This window comes from Hyperoodon ampullatus (assembly GCF_949752795.1).
Source record: "Hyperoodon ampullatus genome assembly, chromosome: 1".
NCBI lineage: Eukaryota > Metazoa > Chordata > Mammalia > Artiodactyla > Ziphiidae > Hyperoodon > Hyperoodon ampullatus.
The window spans coordinates 147,253,770-147,277,893 of record NC_136914.1 but is presented as its reverse complement, the minus strand read 5'-3'; the positions used below and the strand labels follow the sequence as shown (position 1 = coordinate 147,277,893).

Genomic DNA, 24,124 nt, shown 5'->3' with positions numbered 1-24,124 from the left:
GAAAAATTGAATGTATTTGTGAAACAAAATAAATAAAATATGGAAAAAAATTAGTCACTCAATTGTTTTAATTAATAAGGAAAAATATAAAAATAGTAAATAATAGTATTTTTGAATCTTTCTAAGTCTGTGACAACAGGATACAGTTCTCAGACTAACAGAGGTTTACTCAGATGAAATGATATTTTTAAGTAATTCTTATTAATTAAACAACAATATTTATTTGGCTGGCATGTCATACCCCTTGACCTGACAATTATATAATAATAACTGCACTGCCCATGAAAATTCAAAATATTAGTCAATAACATGCATCTATATCTTCATGATGTCATTATTTATAACAGGAAAAATTAAACTAATCTAAATATTAAGTAAATTATAGTATGAACATTCAATAGTTATTATGTTATTAAAAATTATGACTGTGTAATAATATAAAAGTAAAAAAATGAATAGAAAAATTACATATCTACTACTAGAGCTGTTATAAAGTTATACACACAAGTTATAATAATGATGGTGTAAGAATGGAAAAATTAAGGGTAGTTTTGTTTTTTTTTAAGGGGTAGTTTTTTATTTTCTTTATTTTCCAAACTTTCTCTGAAATTTTATATTACTTTTACAAACTTAAAAATATATGTTTAAACATGGTCATACCTAGCTTGAATGACAGCATATTTTTAAGGTTTAACAAATATTTGCAATTAGCTCTATCTCAAGCTGAAATGAAATAATTTTACTCATTTTTTCAAGCATGAGACAATTACTTCAAGCATGACACAGAAATAAGGAAAACAAGAAAGAATGGGCATTCATGGGTTTCATTCAGATATTAGCTCAAAGGCATCATTTGCAGCTACTTCAACCAACTTAAGTCTTTACTCTGGAATGCATTATGTGTGTGACATGAAATATATCACCCAAAGTGTGATACTCAGTTTCTAAGAGAGTGAGGTCAAGGGTGAGTTCTAAAGGTCATCTCATGACAAGAAAGCTGTTTTTCTCAAATAAAAGTGATAATTATCATCACATTCTGAGAAAGGAAATAATGTAATAGCAAAGCATTTGACACTGGACTTCTCTGCAATTTTAGATACAGTGACGTCAGTACTAAAAACATCCAATAGTAGTGAAGCATCAGAATGAAACTGAGCATTCAAAGCATACAGTCTTACTTGAACAGACACAATGAGACCTAAAAGTCATCCATGGCTCCATTATTCAAGAAGAGGGGTGGGACTTCCCTGGTTGCGCAGTGGTTAAGAATCCACCTGCCAGTACAGGGGACACGGGTTTGAGTCCTGGTCCGGGAAGATCCCACATGCCACGGAGCAACTAAGCCCACGTGCCACAACTACTGAAGCTCATGCGCCTAGAGCCTGTGCTCTGCAACAAGAGAAGCCACAGCAGTGAGAAGCCCGCGCCCCGCAACAAAGAGTAGCCCCTGCTTGCTGCAACTAGAGAAAAGCCCACGTGCAGCAAGGAAGACCCAATGCAGCCAAATAAATAAATAAATTTATAAAAAAAAGAATAGGGGTGGTGGCAGGAAAGGCAAATGAGATAAACAGCAAGATATGGTTATTTATCATCAAAGAAAATGTTATTGGTTTTTTTGTTGTTGAATTTCCATATAGAGAAGGTAGATAAGGTAGGTAGGAAGGTAGGTAGAATAGATAGGTAGATAATGATTGTGAACATATATTTTTAGTATTATAGAAATTACAAGTAAGGATTACAAAATGAGACTCTTAAAAATATAACTTGGCATTTAGCTGCCTCCTGTCAATGGATCTTACTTAAATCCCAGCTGTCGGCAAACCACATATGTATTCAGCTCAGTCCAGCCGTCATCACAGACAGTGCCCCACTGTCCCCTGTAATACACCTCCAGGCGACCCTCATGGTTGCCTTTACCACCTGCAAGTCTGATGACCCCATCTGTGACAAGAAGGAGACATAGAGACTAATCAAATAATTATAAAAAATGGTAGAACAACATTTTAATTGCACGAGAAATATCACCCTACTCAGATCTCTCTCTAGGCCTTTCGTTAAACTTCCATTAGAACTGTGCTCAATGACCTGAGGTCACTGGATTGTTTCTGGAGTAAAAGTCATAACACATATCTGTCCTAACAAAATAGTCTTTCCTTTTTATTTGTACTCCTATTTCTAAGTAGAAAAACATATTCTGATAGAACTCCAAAGTAGTTATTTAGATTTTTCCAGATTACATAATATTTGGGAAATTTCCTATGGCTTCAATCTCCTTAAGTATGAGCAGTATTAGTCATTTAAATTTAAAAGTTAAAAAAATAGTAACTTGGAAATAGCTCAAAAATTTAACTGTGAATGAAAAAATATTGCAATATGGAGACAGAAAAAGCTATTCTGGTTACAGAGTGATCTATCATGTCAAGGCATTTATTATTCCTTAGGCATTCATAAGTTACAAAACTGGGGTTCATGTTTTCCCTTTGTTCTTTTATCAATAATACAAATCTGAATTTGAATCTTGTGAATTCAATGAATAATTAATTCCCAGAGAATTCCATAAAAAGCTTCTAAGCAGATACACAATACAATAAATTTATTCCCAAAAAAGTATATTAAAAAGCTATTTCCATCCAAAATAATCCAAACACCCCCCCACCAAATGAAACATAAATAATCTTGGGTAAAAGTCATACTTCTCATGACTTTCTGGGATCTTTTAAAGTAAATGAAGGTCTCCTAGCAACAGAATCACTTACAAATGTAAAACTTCACCATCTGCAAAGCACTGTTACACCTATTATCTCATTTGACCATCTCAGAAACATTATAAGACTATCCTCACTTGAAAGAGGAAAAAATGGAGGGTCAAGAGAATGAAGTGCTCTGGCTTACAATCTGGTGTAAATTTTATATTTCTATTGTGTATAAATGTATTATTCTAATAAAAACAACAGTGTGTATAGAACTATGTAAATAAAAAAGTAGAACTTCAGCATTTCACAGTCCCTAAGAAGTGATTTTTTTTAAAAAAAGATTAAAGCCCCCAATTTTTTTCTTCAAGCTCTTTTTACTGTAGAAACAACAGATTTGTGATGACCCCACTTCTCTTGCCTCTCCATTTCCCTCTTCTTCCCCCCAAACATATAAGTACATACACATACACTCATTTGCACTCAGAAATGTCCTCTTGCAACACAAGACATACTTGACAAGCATGCTGTGATTTGGAATAGTCTGAATATTGAGCACAGCAAAGGTAACTTTGTTCTTTAATAGTGTGCTTTAATCAACAATCCCATCAATATGGTTTTACCAGCTACGATCACATTCCTAGAATCAAGATAGGTTAATGTATGAATGGACTAAACATAGAAGTATAATACCTAACACACGAAATTTATCACTGCACACGGATTTTGACTATTGGGTACTATATATTGCAACAAGATCATATTTTCTGACCTAGCTTTATAGGACTGTATAGCTTGCAACTGAAAAATTCAGAAATATCTATGAATAAGGAGATAGCATTTTAATATATCATTTGTATTACTTTTTTTTTTAAGTTTTATTTGGGGGCTTTATTTGTAAGCTCATTTAGTAATATCAGCTAAATTGAGGAGAAGGGAAGGTAAGCCCAAATGGTGCTGGGGGCAAGTGTTGGTTAAGATTAATGGGGTGAAGCTCTTACCTGTTAGAGGGGTACAGGACACTCCAGCATCTTCTTTATGGCCACAATTATGCTCTCCCCAGGAACTCTTTGGACACTGCTCAATAGAAAGCTCATTCCCAGTGCAGCGTACTTCATCCAACATTACTGGGCCAGATCCTTCCCCAAAATATGCCTGATTCCATGCTCTGGCAATGCCGCTGAACAAACATAAGAACATAAGTCAGATCAAAGGTTGGTCTGACTTTTTTCTTTTGCCCCTGGCAAAGGTAAAATTATGATTAATTCATAATTTCCCTTATCAATTCACTCCATAGGTCACACATGACTTGCTCTATTTCTTTTTTGTTTGCTTGTTTGTTGATCTTTATATTTTCAGCTATCACAAATCTTTCCAAGACTGCTAGTTATTCTCCAATATTTACTCCCCTTTTCTTCATTAGTAAAGGAACCTCAGAGTTTTAGGAGGACAATGGCTATCCAGAATAAAGACCACATTTCCCACCCTCCCTTCCTTACAGTGAAGTTTGTTTGTTTGTTTTAAAATATGCATAGCATAAAATTTACCACTTTTACCATTTTTAAGTGTACAATTCAGTGGCACTAAGTACATTCACCTTGTTGTGCAACTATCACTAGCATCCATCTCCAGAACTTTTTTTTTTTTTTTTTGGTACGCGGGCCTCTTACTGTTGTGGCCTCTCCCATTGCGGAGCACAGGCTCCGGACGCACAGGCTCAGCGGCCATGGCTCACGGGCCCAGAGGCTCCACGGCATGTGGGATCTTCCCGGACCGGGGCACGAACCCGTGTCCCCTGCATTGGCAGGCGGACTCTCAACCACTGCGCCACCAGGGAAGCCCTCCAGAACTTTTTAGTCATCCCAAGTTGAAGCTCTGTATTCATTTTATATGACTAAGTTTTGACCAATAACCTTTAGGTAAAAGTGTCATGTATCACTTCCAGGAAGTATCCTTGTCCCACTTCCTCCTTCCTGCTGACTGTCAGGCAGAGGTGATGGCTGGAGCTTGAGAAGCTATCTTGGTCCATAAGGTGCCACACTAAGAATGAAAGAACTGCAAGGAAGAAAGAGCCTGCAGCCCTGATGACTGTGGAACCACCATATCAGCCTTGAGCTATCTCTGGTCTCTTGAGAGAGAAGAGTGAACTCTTGTCTTGTTGCAGCCACTGTTATCTTCAGTTCTCTGTTACTCATGGCCAAATATCTCTTCACTCAAATTTATTTGACTAAATTTACTTCTCCCACAATTCAACGTGACACCATCTTCTAGAACCCCAGATTTAAATGAAGAAGATCACGATTGCCTGTCAAAATGGTTAATGACTTCAGAAATTGCATCTTCAGCCCCTTTTAGCCTTTTAATTTTTAGACTAGAGCATTTATACTTGCAGTTTGTTTTTCAATGATTCTGCATCTATTCCCCATTATTTAAGTTGTCCTTTTCTTATAACATTATAACTATCTTAAGAATTTACAACCAAAACAAGAATATAATTTTTATATATATAAAATTCAAATTTTACTGTCCAGAAATAAGGTTCTATTGAACAAAGGCACACTGATTCCCAGCTTATTGTCTGTGACTGCTTTTGCACTACACAAAAGCTCAGTTGAGTAGTTGGAAAGTCTAAAATACTCACTATCTGGCCCTTTACAGAAAAAGTTTGTTGACCCTTGCTCTAGAGGAAAGAGATTAATGAAAGCAAATATGGAAACTGATTTAGAGAACACTGAAAGTTGGAGAACAGAGGAGGAGGAGACAGGATGACTAATGCAGGTCATGGGGAAGCCAGATAGGAAAGCTTTGGAGAATGGCAGATTAACAGCCTCCTTGGATCTTTGCCCTGGGATAAATGCTAGGAAAGAAAAAGATCTGTTAAAGAGAATTTCAATGGGTATAATTCACTGAGCCAAGATTAGGTGCTATAAGAAAACCAGGGACCAGTAGGAGAGAATATAAAATTTTATCCCAAACTCATAACAGAAACAAAAAATAAACTCCAGATGGTTTAAAGACCTAAAGGGAAGGGAAGGGAAGGGAAGGGAAGGGAAAGGAAGGGAAGGGAAGGGAAGGGGAGGGAAGGAGGAAGGAAGGAAGATGGCTAAAAAGTTATAATGAAATAAGAAGAACATAGTTCTTATAACCTTGGTAATAAGATAATTTCCTGAGCAAGATAAAAAATAAAAAACCCAGAAGTCAGAAAACAAAGACTAAAAAAGTTAAATTTAATCACATATAAATTTGAACTACTGTATAGCAAAATACACCATAATCAGTCAAAAGACAAACAAGCTGGAGGATATATTTGTAAAATGTAACCACAATCAAAGAAAAAAACACTCCTAGAAATAAATAATAACTTATTATTATCATAAGGAAAGACAAAATGACCAACATAAAAAAACAGGGCGAAGGAGAGGAACAGGTTATTTACAGAAGAAGAAATAGGGCTTCCCTCGTGGCGCAGTAGTTAAGAATCCGCCTGCCAATGCAGGGGACACGGGTTCGAGCCCTGGCCCGGGAAGATCCCACATGCCGCGGAGCAGCCAAGCCTGTGCGCCATAACTACTGACCCTGCGCTCTAGAGCCCATGTGCCACAACTGCTGAGCCCATGTGCCTAGAGCCTGTGCTCCGCAAAGCCACCACAGTGAGAGACCCGCGCACCACAACGAACAGTAGCCCCCGCTCGCCGCAACTAGAGAAAACCCGTGCGCAGCAACGAAGACACAATGCAGCCAAAAATAAATAAATCAAATCAAATAAAAAAAAAAAAAAAAAGAAGAAGAAATACCCATGGCCACTGACCATATGGTAAGATGCTCAACCTTACAATGGTCAAATTAAAACAGTAAGAATGCATTCATACATATCCTTAATATCATTTTCATTAAATATTTAGGCTAAAAGTTTACAAACTAAAGCCTTTTTATTCTCATGAAAAAAATAACAAACCAAGCCTAAAATATTCGTTAGTTGGGAGTGACTTGAGATGGGCTGGACAGAGTAACTGAAATATATTGTATTTCAAATATGTTAAAGGTTATGTGATAGAGGTCCTAGGAAAAAACAAAAGGCCTGATTAACTGCCTCTGAACTGTGTCCCTTCCTTAAGGGAGGACACAGGATGGGAGAGCAGAAGCCCCAAACAGTGGCTCTGGGGAAAGTCATCTATGTTATAATGCAGTCTTTTTTTTTTTTTTAATATTTGGCTGCATTGGGTCTTCCTTGCTGCACATGGGCTTTTCTCTAGTTGCAGCGAGCGGGGGCTACTCTGTTATGGTGTGCAGGCTTCTCATTGCGGTGGCTTCTCTTGTTGTGGAGCATGGATTCTAGGTGTGCAGGCTTCAGTAGTTGTGGCACGCGGGCTCCATAGTTCTGGCTTGCGGGCTCTAGAGTGCAGGCTCAGTAGTTGTGGCACATGGGCTTAGTTGCTCCACAGCATGTGGGTTCTTCCCAGACCAGGGCTCGAACCCGTATCCCCTGCATTGGTAGGCGGATTCTTAACCACTGTGTCACCAGGGAAGTCCTATAATGCAGTCTTAAAACACCATTTGGGTGTTTTATTTTCTTCCTTATATATTTCCATATTTTCTATTATTTACAAACATTATTTTAATAATCACAAAAATGTTTAATTAAAATAAACTAAGCAGGGCTTCCCTGGTGGTGCAGTGGTTGAGAGTCCGTCTGCCGACGCAGGGGACACGGGTTCGTGCCCCGGTCCGGGAGGATCCCACGTGCCGCCGAGCGGCTGGGCCTGTGAGCCATGGCCGCTGAGCCTGCGCGTCCAGAGCCTGTGCTCCGCAACGGGAGAGACCACAACAGTGAGAGGCCTGCGTACCGCAAAAAAATAAAAAAATTAAAAAATTAAATAAATAAACTAATCAGAAAAACTAATATAATAAATTCAAGAACCAAAAAAAAAACTAACTAGGAAACTATGATGTAAAACAAAGTAGGTTTCCCAGCTAATTTTTGAGTCTATTAAAATTAAGATTATAATATTTATAAATACACACATTCCTTCGGCCAGTCACTAGTATTTCCTGGTGCCCTGGACTGTGCTGGCTCTCAGGGGAATACCAAAGAAATTGATGACTCTGCCCTTCAAGACTGTGCAATACTAGGGAAAGCAACATAAAACTCATGGGTTGGGGCTTCCCTGGTGGCACAGTGGTTGAGAATCTGCCTGCCAATGCAGCAGACACAGGTTCGAGCCCTGGTATGGGAAGATCCCACATGCCGCGGGACAACTAGGCCCATGAGCCACAACTACTGAGCCTGTGCGTCTGGAGCCTGTGCTCCGCAACAAGAGAAGCCACAACAGTGAGAGGCCCGCACACTGCAATGAAGAGTGGCTCCCGCTCGCTGCAACTAGAGAAAGCCCTCGCACAGAAACGAAGACCCAACACAGTCAAAAATAAATAACTAAATAAATAAATAAATAAAATTTTAAAAAAAACAAAAAAACCTCATGGGTTGTTAAAGGCAAATAAGTGCTATGTGAATTCGATAAAGTTGTGTATTCTCTGTCCTTCCTTTATGGAAATTATGTCCACACCAGCCCTGGCAGTTCATTTGTAGTAATAGTCCCAGTGTTACCTACTCTCTTACCCTCTGACCACAGAATAAATTTGTGGGGTTCTCTGATATAATACACTGATTTATTAGGTTATTTTCTGTAAAGCTGTTTGACCTACATAGCAGCAATCCCCAATAAACACTGAATTGATTCTATGTCTGATCTCTACCCAAAATATTCCTAAACCTACTTAGCTAATCTGACTGTATTCATATAAAGTTTGTTTGTTTTCCATAGAAAAAAAAAGCAAATAAATAGTACCATCTGACTAACTCAATCCCCAGGCTTAGCCACTACTTTGAATAGACAGAGAATAGAGTCAGGCAATTCTATCGTGCAAGATAATTACTTGATATGTTATAAAAGATTGGTCCTTTGACTGCAAATATCAGTTTGTGGCACTTGTAACATATGGATGAAAAAAGCTCATTTTTAATGATCAATAGCCTATATTTCTCCCTGGAAAACAACCCCCTCCATCTCCAATTATGATATTTGAAGTACACTGAATGATTACTGCATGCCAGACACTGGTCTAACAGCTTTATATGTATTAACTCTTTTAATCCTCCCTACAACCCCATGATGTTATTATCCCTAATTTACAAATGAGGAAACTGAGGTCCAGAAGTTATTAGCCCAGCATCACACCACCATGAGTTGGTAAGGCCTGTCTGGCTACACAGCAGACCCTGAAACACTTGGCTTTCTTGTAGTCTCCTGGGGCATTTTCAGTGAGGTGGCTATGGCATCGCAAATACAGTCTGTCTAAAACATGTTCATCATTGTTTCTTCCTACAATTAACTCTTCTCTCTTGTTTACCTATTTCTTTCAGACTTATATTCATAAGTATTCTTATTAACATCTGTCTATTTTGCAAACAGTGTAACATGAAAGAAAAAAAAATCCTACACTGGAAGCCATAAATCTCAAGATTCTGGCCCTCACTCACAGTATGATTTAGGGGCTTTGAGTAATCTCAGAGGGCCTAACTTTCTTATCTTGTTATATAAGGCCTCTTTCCTGCTCAATAATTCCACATACCAGTAATGTTTATAAAGTATTTTAGAAATTAATAAACAGTGAATTAAGAGAACAAAGAAACTTTTTTTTTTTTTTTTTTTTTTGCAGTACGCGTGCCTCTCACTGTTGTGGCCTCTCCCGTTGCAGAGCACAGGCTCCGGACACGCAGGCTCAGCGGCCACAGCTCATGGGCCTAGCCGCTCCGCGGCATGTAGGATCTTCCCGGACTGGGGCACGAACCCATGTCCCCTGCATCGGCAGGCGGACTCTCAACCACTGCGCCACCAGGGAAGCCCCCCCAAAGAAACATTTTTAATTGTACCAGAAGAATTTTTATTCTGACCACTCAGTAGTATGGTTCTACATGATAATTTTATAGCAAAAAAAAAACCTAAGAAGAAAAAGTGTTCCAAAATTTTAAATCCTTATGTAAATTATGGCATATCCACACAAGAAATATGATGTCACAGTTCTACACTACGCTTTTAAGAGTTCTAAAAGACATAGGAAATGCTTCAATGTTAAGTGCACCAAAGGAACTCCAATTAAAATGTCTCTACCTGAAACTTCATTATGTACATATGCATTCTCAAGTTTAATTTTCTAACATCGGGCTGCCTCCTTTCCTGCTCCTCATCTTTCTCTGAGTTCTAGGCTAATCAAATTTCAGTATCTTAAGTACAGTAATTCCTTTTGCGTTTTAGGAAGCTTGCCAGCTACCAAAATCTACAGACATCATTAAAAGATGGGGGTCATCAAAGACAGCATCTCAGAAAGAAATTGTAACCAGCACTCCAGAGAGGCATGGTGTAGTTTCCCTTTGGGAATTCGATAAGGCTAGTATGACTGAGATGAAATTTGCTTAAGAACAAATCATAAATTGAGATAAGCTATGATTATGCTGTCTGCTATCAACCTTGTAACATTAAAAATTATTTCATCTGAAAGTACTGTGCCATTAAGTGAGCAAAACAAATTCTAGGGGAACAGCAGTTGCAGAATATTGCTTTGTTGCAAGCTTATGAGAGAAGTATAAAATCAAGGGAAAGAAAAGCAAATGAACAATGTCAGCTCAAAACCTAAAGTACTTATAATAAAAACAAATCACCAAGCTGGATTGTTGGTGAATACATAGGCTTGTGGAGGATCTTTGCTGCCTTGAATATTTGAAGATATTTTTCCTTTTAATCATTTTTCTGAACACAAATCTTCTCATACAAAAGATAGCAGTGAGCCAATGCTTGAGAAAGATGTAAACACTTACTCAACCCACGCATGTGTTCAACATTAATATAGTCTTCCTTGTGATTCTATCTCTACATTCTTTCCATGTAGTAGACTACTGTTTGCAACACGGTCTTTGTTTAACAACAGTTTATATGAGTGAAAAAAGAAAATTTGGCTCTCAAGAAAGAACTCTACGTTAAAACATGAATTTTTAGAATAACTATAAATGTAACTAAAATTTAGTGTCATTTAAATTTTCTACACATTTTTCTAAGCAACAAAAGCTTGTCTTTTCCCACAGAAATATATAAATAATAATAAATGCCTTATACCTTAAATTTAGAGTAATCTATACTGCAACTTGTAATGTTAAATATGATTACTATACCCTTAAAATTCTTGTATTTTTGGCAAAGACATTGATTTCTTAGTAACTAACATGAAAATCAATTAGCATAACACTGATACTATAATTGGTAACACAGTAAATACACATATACCCACATTAGAGTCTTTTAAAAATATGAAATTCATAGATACACCTAACTAAATAGAAGTTCTAGATAGAGGAATGGTGTTTGATGATCTCCTACCAAATGTCCAGCTTACTTTGAAATGTTTAATAACATTCTTCTTTGAATGTTTAATAACATCTTTCAGCTATAAGTCCCCAATTATAGTCAATGTATACTGTATACCTACTATGTGTGCTAACTGCTTTATAACCACTAAACTCTCTACATCAGGAAATGTGTTATAGATGAGGAAACTGCAGCTAAGAGATATTCTGCAATTTTTCTTATCTCCAGAAATACAACTCAAGTTCAGGTCATTCTGAGTACAGGGCACATGCTCATAATCTTATGCTATGCTGACTCTGACAACCATCTAAAATTTTGAGAAAAATTGGTCTTGAAATTGATACCCCGTCAGAATGTATTGAAGATCTAGTCTCAAAATTTAATGATTGGGCTTCCTTGGTGGCACAGTGGTCGGGAGTCCGCCTGCCGATGCAGGGGACACGGGTTCGTGCCCCGGTCCGGGAGGATCCCACATGCTGCGGAGCGGCTGGGCCCGTGAGCCATGGACGCTGAGCCTGCGCGTCCGGAGCCTGTGCTCCGCAACGGGAGAGGCCACAACAGTGAGAGGCCCGCGTACCGCAAAAAAAAAAAAAAAAAAAAAAAAAAAAAAAAAATTAATGATTAATAACAGTTTTTCTCAAAAATAGCTAGTTGGCCCTATTCCTGACCCATCCAAAGAAAATGATCATACCAGTCAGATAATACACCACCAGTAATTATAAGCCCTATGGACACAGGATTTTGCATGCTTATTCCTTTCCCATGCATAAACTGTGAAAGAGCATTTAGGTTGCAGAATCAGTTACAGGGGGAAAATGTAACCTACAGTGAAGGATTAGGCTGATGCCACTTTAATTCAGTGCTTAACTTTATCCTTATCAGTGGGGAAAACCAGAGCTGTTCCGTGACTCCTGATGAGGTGCAAGATGAGAACATATCACCTGTGATGGTTTCTAGCCAAAATACTTGATTGATTTGATCTAATCAAGCTGTTGGACCTAGCCTCCCATTTCAAGAGTTACAAGAACCAGAGGAGTAGGCTAAATGATACCAGGAGGAAGAAATGAGACAAATCCAGAAGGTAGGATAGTCTCCAAAACAACTGGCTTGGTTTTTGGTCTCTTCAACAAGACAGTGTCATGAAAAACAAGAGGCCGTTCTAGATTAAAAGAGATTTCAGGGACTTAACATCCAGATGCACTGCAAGGTCCTGGACTAAATTCTGCTGTGGACAAACGATCTGTCAAGGACATGGTGGGAACAACTATGGGAATTTGAGTATGACAGGGTATTAGACAATTTAAGAATGATTACCATTTATATTAGTTGTGATAATGATAATTTGGCTATGTAGGACAATGTTCTTATTTTTAAGAGATGCATACTGAAGTATTTAGAGGTAAAATGTTGAAACGTCTTTATTTTAATTTAAAATACTTCAATATTAACATACAGTTTTGAAAAATAGGGGGGTCAGCTGCAAAACAATTGCAAAAAAATTACAGTAGATGGTTCAAGGTACAAAATTCATGCTCTAGTGTCAAAGATTATGCTTAAATCGACAAAATGATACATAGACAGAGAAGCTTTAGAAGCCTCCACATCCACCCACCCCTACCTGCCACGACATGCTAAATAATTTTTTTTCTAATTTAAAGTAAAATATCAACTTTCAAAAGATTCCCTAATATAATTTTAGAGAAACTTTTAGGCTTGCTATATCAATGTTCAAAATCACTAAAGACAAGGGTTAGAGGATCCAAAATTATAACATACTATTCCAAAATAATCACAACTAAAGCAACATTTAATGTTGGTTTTCATATTGTTGTTTTTATCGCACATGCTTCATTGCCATATCCTGCATAGGAATTATTTCCTTTGTACACTAATAAACATCCTTTGTTCTAAGCACATACCTCACAAATAAGGAGGCAAAGGTCAAAAGTTTAGACAGCGTCTGGGGGAAAGGAATTGAACTTCAGTTAAAGCCTAACAACTAGTTTTATCATATGACTCTGGTAAGTCGCTGCAGCTGACAATGCTAGTCATTACCTGGGAGTAATCCTGATGAAAAGTGGTAAAAGGCTTAGATTCTTAGGGATATAAAATCAGCTGAATTCAGATACAAATAGGTTAGACCTAAGAGTACATACCATTCTCTTCAGGGAGCCTACAGCCTAATACAAAGATCAGAAGGTGGCTTTTTCCATTTGTTCAAAGAAATCTGCAATTTAAACACATCTACCTTTGGGTATGGAAATAATAAACTCAAAAATTCAAGCAAAACAAAACAAGAACAAGAAAGACCAACCTCAGGCCCAGCTGCCTGCAGACCACTTCTGCATCTGCATCATCCCACTGGTCGTCACAGACGGTCCCCCACTGACCCGCATGGTAGAGCTCCACTCGGCCCTCACGCGCACTACTCCCCCCAGCAAGGCGTAGGATGGGGAACACAGGGCCTGCACAACGTGAAATTAACAACAAAGTAAACCTACGGATTCACACTGGGTGAGAAGATCAGGTATAGTTTATTTCTTTGCCATTCTCTATAATTAAGTTATATTTATTAAGTGATATGGACATACCCACACATGTCTAATATATTTTATGGTACTCTCTACCAATTAAAATACTCCAACTTGAATTACGCTCACACAAATAGCTCTCAAGAGGAAATAGTCTAAATTCACTTTCCCCCAAGGACCTCAGAAACCAGAAAAGACACACTCAAAACTGCAGTTATTGGAAACCCATTTGATTTTTACGGGGTTGCTGCCACCATTGTGGTGGTGGCATTGGTTTTTTATTTACAGTAACTTGAGCATTACCAATATGTAATTATTAAGAATGTCACTTATGTCTATAAGATACTTGTTTTCAGCATAGAAATACTTTTACATTTACATAGAAATCAAGACAAAGTTAACATCTAACACATTATAACAAGTTGGTGGACATCACAACCAGCACCTTCAAAAAACAATATTGAAAATTCATTTAGATATGAATCAGTTCATACTCGGTGAAGAACCACCAGAGGATTCCCACTGCAAATTCCATATTGTAGTCTACAGTGCCCTTATCTAGCTTCATCAGTTTCTGAATTTCTCTCTCCCTCTTTTTTTTTTTTTAATATTTATTCATTTATTTCGCTGCACCAGGTCTCTGTTGTGGCATGCGGGATCTTTTAGTTGTGGCATACGGGATCTAGTTCCCTGACTAGGGATCGAACCCTGGGCCCCTGCATTGGGAGCATGGAGCCTTAACCACTGGACAACCAGGGAAGTCCCTGAATTTCTCCCTGTTTATCCTGGTCTAGAATTGAGGACACAGGGAATGCCCTTCCCTTTTGCCTGTGTACCTCAGATACCCAGCTATACAGAGGAATGTAAAAAATACTTGTTGACTGAGTGGACTGGCAAGTGATAACTAAAAGCCTAGAAAGGATATCCCAAACAAGGAAAAATAATTAGCAATAACTGTTCATTCAATTCAGTTTATTAAACGGGTATTAGGCAGAAAGGCACTGCACAGACACTACCCTCAAGAAGTATACTGCCTCAGGACATGGACAACATGAGTACAGACGAGACAGCATCGAGAAGACCCTGCAGGGGTTCAGGTGCAAGGGCTGCTTGCTCACCAGTGGGGGTAATTAGAGAATCTCTTCTGAAGAAGTTGGTAGCTGAAGAGGACCAAGATGATGGATGGGATTTCAGAAGTCAGACACGGGGGAAGTGCAGTTCAGGCAAAACGAACAGTATGAACAGAAACATAGAAGCACAAAGCTGTATGTATTGGGGAAACAGTGTGGCAGTCTAATTTTTCTGGAATAAAGGATGTGAGATGGTAAAAGATTCAGAACAGCCTGGGTCCCTATCAGGAAATTTAGTTGCAACTTTTGCCAAATGTTCATCATTTATCCACATGAAATATGCTCCTAATTCTTCCACAGTGTTAGTGGCGTCAATAAATGGTATTTGGACTTTCATATTTATACTCAAATATCACACTTGAGGAGGGATTTAGAATAGTGAACATTTGCATCTACTCATATATTAATACTTGTAATATAGTTTTCTTACATGTCAACTAGCACTTGTAATTTGTAAAAGGGTAAAAGACAGGTTTAATAAACATAACTGGTCTCAATATTGTATATTAGCTTCTTATAATGACTGATCACTGAATTATGCTAATAAACTTAAATTTGCATGTTATTATGTTTATTTTTCCTTTAAGAAGCTTGGAAAATATAGAAAAAATGATGGAAAAAATGTATAAATTTCTTAAATTATTATATTCTCCTCTACCTCCCCTCCCCGCATCTCCATGGTAAGCTTGGAGAAAACAGAAAAACAAAATTTTTAAAGAGGAAATTTAAAATCACCTACAACCTAGAAACATTATCACATATTACCTTACATTTTTTTAAGGTCATGTTTTACTTTAAAACATATAGTTTTTCCACTGGTTCTATAAGTAATTGTGAAAATATAGAGAAGCTCAAAGACAAAATTTAGTCAACATCTCACATCCTCCCAACAAATACACACACACAAAAAAAGCAAAAAAAGCATTTGAAAAAGATTTCAGTGAAGTAATTGACTCATATTTAACATATGGATAAATAAAACTCCCAGATGTTTCATTTAGATTGCTATTTCCTGTGTCCAGTACTCACACACGATCTTCTACTTTGTAAGCATTGGAAAAGTACTAGACACCAAATGTAAATTCCAAACTAAAAGAATGTATTAAAAGTCTACTGCTATGCCTTAAGATGGACTCCATGTTTGCTGAGCTATTTGCTTTCACATTCTCATTTAATTTACCATAAAAGCATCTTTTTTCACTCTCACTTCTAATTTATCTCAACCTTCTATGTTTTATATATGCTTACAACGGACCTTAAATTTATCTTTGCAACCAGAGAATAAACAAGTGGACAGATCACAGAGAGTAGAATTAGGTTTTTTTTAAAGTAGATAGAGATCCTGGAAAAAAGAGATTGTTTTCAAGATTTTACTTCACTACTTGAAAAATGTTAAACATATTTTATCAATTGGGTTGAACATAGAATTCAAGCAATATCTACGAAACGCAGTGCACTGTTTAGCCCAATTCACAGCATCCCTGATGTAGCAATGTGTAAACACGTATTTGCCAAAAGTAGCATTACCCAAAGGTGGAGAGGCAAAAGAAGAAAAGGAAAAACTTAAAAGACATCAAGATGTAACATGCAAAAAAAAAAAAAAACCAAAGATGTAACATGCACCTTGCCTACCCACAAAAGGATTGTAGCTCTCCGAGCACACACCTGTACCATATCCTGTACCATTTCCACTGGTTCTTCCAGCCAATTCACAGGAATGACCCTAAATTGGGTCTCTGTATGTTTTGCGGTGGAAACTTTTCAATTCCTCCCCTGATACTTGCACTCAAACAGAAACCAGTGCCCTGCGCTGGCTGCTGGCATTCTAAGACCTGGGGCATCTGGTCAGGCTGCTGTCTCCAAGGAAAATGCAAAAGGGATACTGTGACAGTGTGGTAGCCTCAGGTTGTGGTCACACATTAAAACAACCATGGACCCCAGAAAACCCATCTGCCATTGTGAAAGGCAGCTATTCCCTCCTCTGCTTCCTTTCTCATGAACATATGCATACTTGTATACTGAAACCATACTCTAATCACCTCATGCCTAGTATATGGTGCTTAGAAGGAGCCCTTATCCAAGGAAGCAATTTGTTTATGAAATGTGCCGTCTACAACTCAAAAAAGAACACTGTTACCATGATTCTATTCCATTCTATAAAGTGAGAATATTTTGTTGTAATTGCTGTATTTTAAGTTTGGTTTCAACATGACTTTTAACTTGATTACATCACAATTTTCCATTACTAAAATAAGTGTTTTCATATACAGTATATAATATTTCTATAAGCAAATTAGATAAAACAGAAAATACAAAAAAAGTGAGGTCAAATGGAAATCCAATTTTTAGATGAAATCCTATTGAAGACTATCTAATTAGACTGGAGACAGACTATGATGATTCCACTTAGGTCTGTATTTAAACTCTTTTAGGAAATGATTTAACTGAGACACTTTTATCATCTGGAATCAGGCTGAAACCACAATAACAGTAAAGCAAGAGAATAAATATTTTGTTTTACCATGGGAAAAGCTACATGTGACAGCAGCTGCCATCTTCTGAGGACACACCCCACCCTGCCAGATGTCTTTTTCACAAAGCAGTATATTTTCTTCATCTCCTCGGCAACGGACATTGCTCCAATAAATGGGAATAAGGCCCAGTCCAGAAAATGGGGTTTGTCTTGCTACTCCTTTACCTCTGTAAGTACAATGATAAGGTTAGGTTTATCAAATGTAGGCTAATTTTTATCAAAGCACTAGGACTTTTAAAAATGGAAGAAATCAATAAAGACAGATATGGAAGAAAAAGAAAAACATAATGCATTATGTAAATTTCAAGCAAATCAAAACATCAGATCAGAACTTGGATTGATTACCTATGGTAATCTTCTAAGTTAATCTTGAATAACTAATGGTAGGCATGTGTCTTTACTATCTATGGCTGATTTTAGAAGAAAATGGGCAAACACTACAGATATAAATAAAAAGGGAGTCTGGGTGGCTTTGTGGAAGAAGTGCGTCATGTGGCCCAGTGGGACTTGGATTCTAGTCTGAACTCAGCTGCAAATCACTCTAAAGTCTCTCTAAGCTCCACCTTCTGATATGTAAAAGAAGTCTGGATGCTTGAAGAGTCTTTCCTACTCCAATATTTCAGGCTTTCGTTTTCAAAACGATTATTATTACCACGTCTAAGCAAGATAATATCAAGAGAGGCAATCCATTCATATTTTTTAAACTTTATATATAGTATTTGCTAGCAAGACTTTGAAACCAATTAATAAGATAATAACTCATATAATCTACATATTTTTAACTCTGATATGTACAAAACTGGTATTACACCTTTAAAAGATTAAATGCTTAGCCGAATAACATGATAATCTCTAGAACTATCTTCATGCAACAGCTTCCATTAACCAAACAGTAAATATTTGGGGTTTATCCAAAATATGAATGTGTCTTAACAGCAATAAAGCTGGGTTGCCCTGCTCTTATTGTGCAATCCTTTTTTATTAATGGACTACTAAGAGATGATAGAAGGAATCAGATCAGCTTATCTGAAGTTTATGTTTGCAGAAAGATAGTTTACATTCTTTCATCAGTCAAGAGACTAGTAACCTACCACTGTAATTCATGTCTCCATTGCAATGTTCTTGTTTTCTTTTTTCTTTATTTTTTTAAAATTTTAATGGAGTGTAGTTGATTTACAATGTTGTGTTAGTTTCTGCTGTACAGCAGAGTGAATCAGTTATATATATAAATATATCCACTCTTTTTTAGATTCTTTTCCCATATAGGTCATTACAGAGTATTGAGTAGAGTTCCCTGTGCTATACAAGGTCCTTATTAGTTACCTATTTTATCTATAGTCGTGTGTACATGTCCATCCCAATCTCTCAATTTATCCCTCCCCCCTTTACCCCCTGGTAACCATAAGATTGTTTTCTACATCTGTAACTCTACTTGTTTTGTATTGTAAATAAGTTTATTTGTACCTTTTTTTGTTTTATGTCAGAATCTCAGAAAATTTTATTCTTCCCTGATTTTCAGGGTAATAAAAGCACAGGTAGAAATGTACATAAAGGAAGATACTGACACCAGCCTACAAATTTGTTACATCTCCAGGCCCTCAAAAGAAAAAGCAGCAAGTCAACATTTTTTGTGACTTGCCCACCTGCCAGTGACTGTTTGCCAGACAAAATACTCATTGATAAAATCAGTAATTAACATCCTAAACACCATTAACACTTTGTAGTCTCTCCCCTTCTTCCTTCTTTTATCCTGATTTATTCCAACACTCTTTTTTTTTTTTTTTTGCTGTACGTGGGCCCCTCACTGCTGTGGCCTCTCCCGTTGCAGAGCACAGGCTTCGGACGCGCAGGCTCAGCGGCCATGGCTCACGGGCCCAGCCCCTCCGCGGCATGTGGGATCCTCCCGGACCGGGGCACGAACCCGTGTCCCCTGCATCGGCAGGCGGACTCTCAACCACTGCGCCACCAGGGAAGCCCCCAACACTCATTTTTTAAGATGAGTTAACTAGTTATTCCAACACTCATTCTTTAAGATTAGTTAACTAGTTATTCCAACACTCATTTTTTAAGATTAGTTAACTAATTAAGTACGTTAACCCTATTTGTTATGCTAATAGCATCACAAGTCTGAACAAAACTTAAGCCCTCAAGGTTTGCCTTTACTAAATACTCATTCCCCACCTTCCTAGTGGGAAGACAGGAAGCTGGAAAATTAAAATTCTTACTGGGACTTCCCTAGTGGCACAGTGGTTAAGAATCCGCCTGCCAATGCAGAGCACGGGTTCCAGCCCTGGTCCGGGAAGATCCCACATGCCGCAAAGCAAATAAGCCCGTGCGCCACAAATACTGAGCCTGCGCTCTAGAGTCCGCGAGCCACGACTACTGAGCCCGTGTGCCACAGCTACTGAATCCCGCGCGCCTAGAGCCCATGCTCTGCAACAAGAGAAGCCACCACAATGAGAAGCCTGTGCACCGCAACTAAGAGTAGCACCCGTTTGCTGCAACTAGAGAAAAGCCCGCGTGCAGCAACGAAGACCCAACGCAGCCGAAAATAATTTTTTTTTTTTTTTTTTGCGTTACGCGGGCTCTCACTGCTGTGGCCTCTCCCGTTGCGGAGCACAGGCTCCGGACGCGCAGGCTCAGCGGCCATGGCTCACGGGCCCAGCCGCTTCGCGGCACGTGGGATCTTCCCGGACCGGGGCACGAACCCGCGTCCCCTGAATCGGCAGGCGGACTCTCAACCACTGCGACACCAGGGAAGCCCGAAAATAAATAATTAATTAATTTTATTTAATTCTTACTGATTTGACTGGAGTTGACTAACATTTGTGTCATCACATTAGATATTACTACTCTCTGATTATTAATCCAAAATATTTGCAAATGGAAAACTTTTCTTTCAGTTCTTTTAACCTTCATAACAAGATCTTTTCCATGCTATCTAAAGATCTCTGGTGATAAAGACCAAGAAAAATATAGGGCATGTATACTTCGAAAAAATAAATGAGACAAAAACAGAACAATAAGAATAACAACAAAAACCAAAAACGTTTGTTCCAAAATGTAACCTTCTGCCCCTGGGAAATCCCTTGAAACAAGGCACAAAGGTGCAGGGCCTGGTGGGCGTCAGCATACACCAATCTATTTTAAGTGCGCCTACAGTCCTGGAAGGGCGGGCAGCTTCTCAGAGGACAGTGGATGCTGCCGGGGCTGAGCGAAGCTGCCATCTATTACAGGTCCTCCTTGGCACAGACATCTATGTCCCAGGATATCACCCCTTACCCAGCATGGGATGAAAGCACGAGTGAACCTCACCTCCTTCACATACACACAAATGGAATTTGTGGGTGGCTCAAGGTAGAAAGTTAAAAGCAAATGACAGCAACTTCAGGCTGCACAGGCTGCTGAGAAAGTAAAACTCTTAGGGCCAAATTCCTTGCTTCCTAGCACTGAACAATTATTTTGTTAAACTCAAAGGCCAAAAGCTGCTTTGAACTTTGGACCACTTAGCATTTGCGCATTTCCTACTCAGTAGGGCTAGTAACAAGTGAAGTGCATTTGTATGTAAAAGAACTACTCCTTCCATTTGGGGCCCTTTCTTTACATCTCTTCTGAGAAAAATGAGAATGAGGAAGGAAGATGTAACCTCTCCACAGTAACGATGGGTGCCCAGCATTCCTCTCAGATATCATCAGACAGATTTGGTCAAGGATGGGCGAACTCACCCCAGCTGCAGCTGGTGACAAACAACCGATGCATCAGAGTCATCCCAGTGGTTGCTACAGACTGTGCCCCAAACTCCGTTTGCGTATACTTCTACTGTGCCTTCAAACTCGTTTTTGCCACCATGAAGTCGGACTGACCCTAAAGTGGAAAAGAATCCCAAAATCCTTTAATAGCAAATAATCATTTGAACATACTGAACATACTGATAACATGATTTTTCCACTGAAGTGGTGAGAGATCCAGTCTCTCACTGTTCACAGCATGTGCTTCTTTCTTTAAATGAGGATTTAGCAGGCTCTTTTTTTTTTTTTTTTTTTTGCGGTACGCGGGCCTCTCACTGCTGTGGCCTCTCCCGTTGTGGAGCACAGGCTCCGGACGCGCAGGCTCAGCGGCCATGACTCACGGGCCCAGCCGCTCCACAGCATGTGGGATCCTCCCGGACCAGGGCACAAACCCGCGTTCCCTGCATCGGCAGGCGGACTCTCAACCACTGAGCCACCTGGGAAGCCCTAGCAGGCTCTTTTTTTGTTTTTGGTAATTAACATCCTGATGTCAATGCTAATGATACTTTCTTTTACCTAGGCAAACAAAGTCCAATTATGATTTTCAAAGGGAAAAATTGAAAGACTATGACTAATGGATGATAATTACATCCCAAGTATTAGATCACATCACATGTTAAGTTCTTATCATTTATGGATCACTTTCCATCTTCACATGAGGTCACAGATTAAAAAAAACAGAGAAACTAAATTCAATGTTCTGTTTATAAATTCCCTGTTATTGGCTGTTATATCTTCCTTCTATCTGATTTGTTCTTCCACTAAAGAAGAATAAAATGCTTTTCCCCTTTTAGCCTCCAGCACTACTCGTGACAAGTCTAAAGCTTATGTCTATAAGTTCAGAAAGGTGTTAAGTGTTGAAAACATTGCCTAAAGTTAGTCTTAGGGAAACTGCCGCTAAGTAGAGTAGTTTGGTGTAACTGAATGGCCCTGGAACTTCACTTTCCCTTACATACCATCCCACTCAGCTGCTTCACAGTCCACAATTTGAGTCATTCTTTTCAGTCTTAAAAGAGTCAAAATTTAAATTCAAGCACCCCTGGGGAAAATAATATTTTATGTCTTATCCCTTAAGTGTGGATCAAAGTGGTTACTAGACCTATCGTGGTGATCATTTCATAACATATGCAAATATCCAATCACTATCAGTACATCTGAAACTAACATAATATCATACATCAAATATATTTCAGTTTTTTTAAAGAAGTGTGGATCAAAGGCCTACATTTCTCTTCTCATGGTCATTGGTTTTCAGAGTGGGTACTGACTGATGGGCAGCAATTGGGACACTTACAGAGATAGAATCAAACTCAGAGAACTTAAAAATTTCATAAAATTCTGTGAAAAGTTGCTTAGGATGGCCTTTTTTTCGTAGGTAAAGAAATTAAATTCTACCAAAATTTTCTGGCATGTTTTGCATACTTCAAAGTCATTATGTATGGCTTTATAATGATTTTCCGAAAACATTAGATTCACAAATCATCCATACATTTCATTTGCACTAGCCTAGTCATCTACCATTATTACTTTCCACATAATCATCCTTAAAAAATGTAACTATTGAGGGTTGTCGTGAGTGCCTCTGAGGAAGGCCGGGTTTGGGGGGCGTCTTGCGCTCGCTGAGGGGGCACCTCAGGAACAATGGCGGAAGGAGATAATAGCAGCAGCAACCTGCTGGCTGCAAAGACTGCAAATCTGGAAGAGCAGCTGCAAGGATGAGGAGAAGTGATGCTGATGGCAGATAAAGTCCTCCGATGGGAAAGAGCCTGGTTTCCACCTGCCATCATGGGTGTGGTTTTTTTGGTGTTTCTGACTACCTACTATCTAGATCCATCCGTTCTGTCAGGTGTTTCCTGTTTTGTTATGTTTTTGTGCTTGGCTGACTACCTTATTCCCATTCTAGCGCCTAGAATTTTTGGCTCCAATAAATGGACCACTGAGCAACAGCAGAGATTCCATGAAATTTGCAACAATCTAGTAAAAACTCGATGCAGAGTTGTGGGCTGGTGGAAACGCCTCTTTACGCTAAAGGAAGAAAAGCCTAAAATGTACTTCATGACCATGATCATTTCTCTTGCTGCGGTTGCTTGGGTGGGACAGCAAGTCCACAACCTCCTTCTCACCTACCTGATGGTGACTTTCTTACTCTTGCTTCCTGGACTAAACCAACATGAAATCATTTCGAAGTACATTGGAATGGCCAAAAGAGAGATAAACAAGCTTCTCAAACAAAAAGAAAAGAAAAATGAATAATACATCTGCTTTATTCAGTGTGATTAATGGTGTCCTTGGGGACAGTGTCTGTTATGCTGTCTGGATACTAAAATGTTACAGATGTAGCTCTTTGCTGTCCCTCATTCTGCCCTTAGAAGAAATTCTGACTTGCCAAGTAAGGCTTTATGCCCAGTGTCTTCATGGGTGTGTTCTCATCAGCTGGCCTTATATGGACAACTCATTCATCATTACCACTTGTCTTGGTTTTTCTCACCCAGGGTGAATTGAACTCTTACTTTTAAAATAATATAGTGGTGAACTTCATCCTTTAGTACAGTTAACAGTGGCCTGGGATAACAGTGGCCTACAGGAAGCTGGTTCTACTGTCTACTTCCACACTCTGCTTAAACAACTGTATGGCTTCGTGAATATAGAAACCAAGTTTACCACTTCTGATGAAGAGACCAGTTAAGATTCATTCCTCATTCTGTTTCCATACTGTGGGAGAAGAATCCTCATGGAATAAAATGAAAGTAATTCCATAGCCTGTGTTGGCTTCTCCCTTGTGCAGAATTTAGCAATTTGTTGGAAGCATTGATCCTTCCTCCCAAATGGGTAATCTGACAGGCTTAGAACTCTTGTTCTCGTGCACTTAAACTTGAAGTTAGTACATCCTTAAGGGCTTCTTAGTAGCAGGCTTAAGCAAGATGGTATTTAGGATTTTTAGCATACTTTTATTTTCAGATTTTCAGCTAAATGAAACTAGAGTACATAATAGGTTAAGAGTCATGTCTGTGACCTTCACTCCAAGACCAGCCAAT

General features: G+C 38.6%; 1 protein-coding gene and 1 pseudogene across 3 annotated transcripts in view; one reads left to right on the top strand and one right to left on the bottom strand.

Annotated features, from left to right (window-relative positions):
• The window catches only part of PRSS12 (serine protease 12), a gene marked incomplete at both ends in the record, with an annotated part of 70,680 nt that overhangs the window by 32,842 nt on the left and 13,714 nt on the right, over positions 1-24,124 (bottom strand). The window contains 5 exons of one of the 2 annotated variants that reach the window (XM_079706332.1): positions 1,800-1,941; positions 3,692-3,870; positions 13,422-13,572; positions 17,290-17,468; positions 21,027-21,165. In XM_079706332.1, the coding sequence (XP_079562458.1) occupies positions 1,800-1,941; positions 3,692-3,870; positions 13,422-13,572; positions 17,290-17,468; positions 21,027-21,165 (790 nt within the window). The remainder of the gene's footprint in view (positions 1-1,799; positions 1,942-3,691; positions 3,871-13,421; positions 13,573-17,289; positions 17,469-21,026; positions 21,166-24,124) is intronic. The other variant, XM_079706331.1, reaches the window with a different exon arrangement.
• LOC307054586 (ADP-ribosylation factor-like protein 6-interacting protein 1) lies at positions 22,731-23,342 on the top strand (annotated as a pseudogene). Its single transcript has one exon. The product of its transcript is annotated as an ADP-ribosylation factor-like protein 6-interacting protein 1 (transcript).